General features: G+C 30.9%; 1 protein-coding gene across 1 annotated transcript; it reads right to left on the bottom strand.

The window, feature by feature from the left end:
• Nucleotides 1-5,371: 5,371 nt before the first annotated feature.
• Nucleotides 5,372-5,854, bottom strand: LOC124924666 (MADS-box transcription factor 51-like). Its single transcript, XM_047464673.1, has one exon. It carries the CDS (start codon nucleotides 5,852-5,854, stop codon nucleotides 5,372-5,374), a length of 483 nt encoding a protein of 160 aa, XP_047320629.1.
• Between the last annotated feature and the right edge of the window lie 804 nt (nucleotides 5,855-6,658).

The raw sequence follows: 6,658 nt of genomic DNA, 5'->3' as shown, positions 1-6,658 counted from the left end.
GGCAGACCACGGTCTTTTTCGTTGAGGGCGACAAATTTTGAAGGGGGAGTTAATGTTAGGGTCTAAAATCAAGGCCTCGGTCATAGAATAATTCCAGCAACCTTTCTCGGCACCCGTTCTCGGTCTTATGGTGCACATGGGCCTGATTTTTGTTTTGTTGTATTAATATTTTGTTTTGCTTTCCTTTTTTATTTTATAAACCGAATTCTGTTATTTTCTAGTAGTTGTTGTAACCGAATATTCTAGGGAAAGACATCACCTATATAAGGCTGATCTTTCTTCCCCAAGGACCCATGAATGGAACAATGAAGATATGAACTTCGGCCACATTTGTCTATTATTATTTACTATGGACTGTTTGACATAGACAAACAGTATTTCTCTTTGCACCATTGGTTCTTCTATCCCTTCCCCCAAATTCTCTATCAAAACCTTCCGCTGCCCTTTGATTATAGAATTTTCACCGGTCTTAGAGATCAAGAACTTGATTCTTGACCCAAAACACACCTTACGAAACAAGTCGTAACATAATGTTATCAGTATTTTCCACAATTTGCATTACAATTTAAAAAAAAAACATAAGTAATATATATGTTTTGAAAAAATGACAATAAAAATAATGGCTGCCATTGAATACTAATTGAGTTATCTAATAGCTTAAAATTTGCAATACCGACATGATCTTCAAAGTTTATAAAAGTAACTGTATTTGTATATATATAAACTAAAAAACTTAGTGTACTAACCATAAAAAACAATTTGTTCAAATATAATAAAAAAAAATAAACCTCATGAATTTTGTTTAAGAATATTATAATTTTATTAAATAAGTTTCATCATTTTATTACTTTCAAGCACAATTATCAATTGATAAAAGGAAAATTATAATCCGATCACAATAAACACTAAGCCAATACATGATAAATAGTGAAGATTTATAATCTAAATAAAACACTTTAATTCAAGAATAATAATCTTACATTAGATTTTAAACAAGATTAATAAAATATTTGTGAGAAGGGTTAAGCCTATCAATACAACAATGATTCGACTTTCAAAAACAATAACTTGAAATATGTTTTTTTTGTACGTTAACACGTTTTGACTAGTTTTAACACGTTTTAGCACGTTTAACACGTTTTTGGTATTTTTAACTTATTTTTCACATTTTTGTAATGTTTAACATGTTTTTCACGTTTTAGCATGTTTAACGTGTGAAAAACGTATTAAACGTGTCAAACGTGAAAAATGTGAAAAACGTATTAAACATGTCAAAAACGTGTTAAATATGCCAAAACGTGTTAAACGTGCCAAAAACAAGAAAAACATTTGAAAAAACGTATTAAACATGTTAAAATCGTGTTAAACGTGCCAAAACGTGTGAAAACGTGTTAAACAACAACCAAATGAACTCCGAAGTTACTTATGAGTCTCGAGATCCATCCAACGATGGGATGGTAGTGTATTGCATAAAAGAAAACTAGTGAAAAAGGTAGAATCTCATGGGCATAGAATGTTGGGGTGAAACAACAAAGAAACTGATCATATCGAAAGGATGACAATGTGTTGACTAAATAACCAGTAAAGAATCACATATGATTGGATTAAGACTAATAAAAATATGGGCATTGACTACTGGGATAAAAAAACAACCGAAAACAAAACTCAGAGAATATTATTGCCAAAACAAATAAGAACATTAACATAATTATTTGAAAGAAAAAAGTATTATTAAAAAAATAATAATAATTAATATAACATTATTAGAGCCCGAAACCATTGATAAAGATAGCGAAAAACTATATTGTGTAGCTTAAGAACAAATTTTTTGCTCGAGTACCATGTTAGAATATATAAGGAGATTGATTTGAGGACTCATAAGCATACAAGCAAATGAAACCCTAGGAAGAGATAAAAATGTAAGGAGATTTGAAAGGAAGTGCGGTCGGCAAAAGAGACACAACACAATTGGCACGACGGCACGATAGGCACATGCGACACGATAGGCATGATTTTTTCTTGCATCGTAAGTCATCAAATCAACATCAGAATCTCCATTGATTAAAGGAAGCGCGATCGGCACAAGCGACAAAGCACGATCGACACGGGCGACACGATAGGCACAGGCGACACTACACGATCGACATTAGTGGCACGATATAGCCTTGCTTCATAAGTCATCCATTAAGTGTTGCTAGTCTAGGGTTTTTTGTGAAGTTGTAAGTGTCGCTGGAATTTGTCCTCGATTGCAGTTTATTTGTGACAATCTTTTAGGGTTTCTACAATTAACCTGTTATATTACTTTGTTTATGCCATTATGGAGAAGGGGAAGAACAAAAGTAATAAATTTACAGAAGTGGGAGAGTTCATTCTGGAAAAAATTAAGAATATTGCAGGAAAAGAGATTGAGAGGATAGCTGATGAAATTATCCAAGAAATGTAGGAGGAAAACAAACTAAATCAACATATCCTGTAGAAATTCATGTAGAAAATAATGTAGGAAAACAGGGCAACAAAGAGTGAGTATGGAAGGTTAGTAATAACGAAAGACCAAACTATTTGGTCTTAAAAACCAAATTATCAAACTCATGATACATGCCAAGAAGGGAAAAATCACAATCAGTAAAGAGAAAGTTCAACAAATAACAGTTCAACTCAATATTTATTATCTTTAGAAATGAAATTTTTTGAAGAAAGTAGAATATGAGGAGATAATTAAATGGTTAGTTGATGCAATAAATGAGCCGATAAAGGCTTCCAAATCTAAGACCTACACTATCAGAAGTAATTCAACATAGAAAGTCAATAAAGTATTGTGGAATAATGCAGAAAAAAAATCTGAAAACCATTCCTACAAAGGAAAAGTCTACTTGGGGATATCCAAATAAAGGTAGAGGTACTCAACTCTCCTTTTAAATTCAAATTGCCTTCTAAAGTAGAGGAAAAATGTATTAAAGACTGAGAGTTTGTGGTGGTTCAAAACTTCATTGGGAAAAACATATTATCATTCCCAACTACCAAAGATGCTCTAATTATACAGTGGGGGAAGGACTTGAAAAATTTATATAAACATACATGACATCTACTTCCTATAGTTTAAAAAGGGCTCAAATTTGAAAGAAATCTTGGAGAAAATACATACTTACATAGGATCAAATTGTATGAAGATGGAAAAGTGGTATGAAGAGATGAATTTACAGAGCAGACCAAAGAAAATGGCCCAAATTTGGTTCAAGCTCTAAAACATTCTAGCCCACATGTACAATGATGAAATAATTAGTCATTTAGTAGGTACAACCGGGAAACCATTATATATGGACTCAATAACTGATGAAGGTGAGCATTTGTTCTTTGCTAGAATTAGCATTGAACTACATCATAGGATTATCCTACCAACGAAAATGGCAGTTGTTGACAGAAAAGGAAAACATAATATAATGGAGATCTCTTATGAATGGAAACCAAAAATGTGTGCTTTCTGTAACACTTTCTTGCACAATAAATGTGATAAAGCTAAAGAAGAAGAGCAGAAAAATCAAGAAATAGGAAAGAAAAAGAAGGAAACAGATGAGGCTAATTTTAAAGATCAAACATTTGTAGAAAAAATCAAGAAGAATTCTGGGAAAAAAGATAGCAGTGAAGGAAAGAAAGTAAAGGGAATAAAGGTAAAGAGGAAAATAAAATTTTCTGTAATGTAAAGGATTGTGATGAAAATGGAAGATGAACCTTAAGTTGTTGTTGAAGAAACTAAAAAAGAAGACACCTAGAATTTCAAAGCTGAAACAGAGAATTATAGAGTTGATAAAAAAGATTCCAAAATCGATGTGTAGTCTGAAGCTGAAGTTGAAGATAAGGAAGACAAGAATACATAAATTCAAGTTGAAGATAACAAAGGTAAAATCCTTGAAATTTTCAGAAACAATTATGTCTATCAAATCAAAACGGGCTCATACAAAGAAAATTTAAAATGATAAACAACAATAGTCATCATCATCTTCAATACAATCTCCTTTCATTGTTAGAGGAAGAGGAATAGAAAGGGGAAGAAGGTCTCTCAATGAAAACAGATGGCATGTGAAATGTCAGGTTAGGATAGTTAGATTTGAATGTAGTTTTTTTTGTTTGTAATCTCTGTTTTTTAGAATGTATAAATACTACTAATTAATTTTTTTATGGTTTTTTTGATTGTTATTCATAATCATATTTATGATTTGTCTTGTTTTGATTTCTAATACTTCCACTTTTGGAATTTTAATAAAATAGTTTTAACCATTTTTTTTAAAAAAAAATTATATATATAAGAAGATTATATTAAATTTTTATTTAGAGTTACATAAGATATCTTTAATATAAAAATTAAATTAAATTTATAAGAAAACTAATATAAATCAAAAACAAATTAAAACCTTGAGTAGAAATTAATTTAGAATTTATAACTTTTTAAAAATTATTTAATTTTAACATAAAAACAATCCAAATAGAAAACGTTAAAACATGAATAAAACATTTTATTATATTAAACTAGATCTTTGAATCCTAGGTTTAATTAAAACATGAATAAAATATTCTATTATATTATACTAGATCTTATCTTTGAATCCAAGCTAGCTAGGTCTAATTATTCAAAGTTATTAAACTGTAAAGAATTCTATAATTAATTTTAAAATCAGTTTGATGTTTTCAGATAAAAAATATCATTAATTGATGAATAAATCTATTTCACTTCCCCCCAAATCTATCTTCATTTATTATTATGGAATCTCTTATCTCACTTTTTAATTCAATTTCATGTTAGATTTAATTTGGAAAGATTTCTATAAATCAAATTTTATAATTTGTCTCATGGTTAGATTCACCAAATCAATATTTAATTTACTTAGATATTCACTAAATTAAATGATTCCATTCAATTCATAACAAGACATTGATAAATTTTAGACTTAATTGAACCACAAGATGTAATCAAATCATGAACACAATCCCATTAATTCATTTCTTAAAACTTCAAATAAGACATTGAAACTCATTTTTACTCAAACTCTCTCAAAGATTTTCACATCTCTTGCCAATTTTGTCAATATTGTTATATGTTTGACCATCATTAAATGTGTTGATATAAATGTGTAATCAATACCCGGTTAATTGCAAATAATGAAACTTTTGAATAGTGGTATATCGTCGTCCATATGAACAATACATATATATACTTTTAAATCGCTAAACAATACAAATACACTTTTAAATCGCTAAACAATACAAATACACTTTTAAATCGCTACACAATACATATACACTTTAAATCCCTAAACAATACATATATATACTTTTTAATCACTAAACAATACAAATACACTTTTAAATCGCTAGTTAGCTAGCATGTTATGCGGTTGTCGACCTCCTGTTTAATCATCTCCAATAAGGCCTTCATCGCAAGGGGATCATCTCCATTACTCTTCTCTCCAGCAATAATCTCGTCTAATATCCACCCAGTCAGCTTTGCCGCATCGCTGCTGCTGCTACTACTATCGTCTTCATTTCTCGTGGATGGAAGACCATTTCTCGTGGATGGAAGACCAGCCAAACTCAGATAATTGTCGACAATTTCATCAACAGACGTGCCGTCTCCGCCGTCGGTGGTGTACAGATGACCCGCCGGTGAGAAGGCAATGGCGGCGATCTTACAGCCAGTACTTTTGCGGTATTGATCCGCCTTCTTAAAGAGGCCCATTCTCCGTTTGGAGAAGGCCACCGATTTCTGCTTTTTATTATCAATTCTTTCTATCTGGATCTTCTTTTTTCCCGTCCCAAAATTCTTCTCTCTTTTATCACATTGGTTGATCGTTTCCTTCGTCATTACTCTGAAACAATATTAATAATGCAATGAGATATAATAAAAAAAGATGATCATCTGTAACAACTAATATAAATTAATAATACATGCACACGACTAACATAAATTAATAATTATACATGCAGAAAATCATAAGTAGATCAGATTGCTTCTTAAGTCGTGTTTAGGGTTTTAGGGTTTGGAGCAAGTGAGTCGTCGTTAAGTTCGGTATTACTGGAAGACTCTAATGCAGGTATTGGATGAACCATCCATCATGCAATTCTTCGAGGAGAATGATTTCGGTTTGATGATTGTAGATGGATAATTAAGTTGAGTTTCGTCGGTCGGAGAAGGGATGGAGAATTGAGACCAAACTTTGAAAAAGAACATGTATAGATAGAGTCTTCGGAGAAGCATTGAGAATGTGCAAATGAAGCTTGATAATCAAAAATGGCGAAGAAGATTGCGAATATAAACATTGAAGATAATGAACAAATTATAATGCAAAATCACATACCTGTTTGTAGAATTTTCTTCAAGAAGGATCTCGATCCGTTCTCAATCTGTAAAATCAGTAATATCCGAAAGAGATTATACGAACAGAACAGTTCTTGAATCTAATGCAGAATTTGACGTTAATGGCGTTTTCTAATTAGGGTTTATCATCTTTATATTTATAATAACGACGGGATAGAAATTAAATTTCTTTTTTAACTATATTTAATATGGGCTTTATTCGGCCCAAGCCCAATCATCTTCTTTTAATTTACTTGTAGGTAATTGTTTAATATCATCCTCAGCATCAATTTTTAAATTAACTTATATAAA

The sequence above is a fragment of the Impatiens glandulifera genome, chromosome 2 (assembly GCF_907164915.1).
Source record: "Impatiens glandulifera chromosome 2, dImpGla2.1, whole genome shotgun sequence".
Lineage (NCBI taxonomy): Eukaryota > Viridiplantae > Streptophyta > Magnoliopsida > Ericales > Balsaminaceae > Impatiens > Impatiens glandulifera.
Note: the sequence above shows the minus strand (reverse complement) of the source record. Positions and strands in the feature narration are given on the sequence as shown.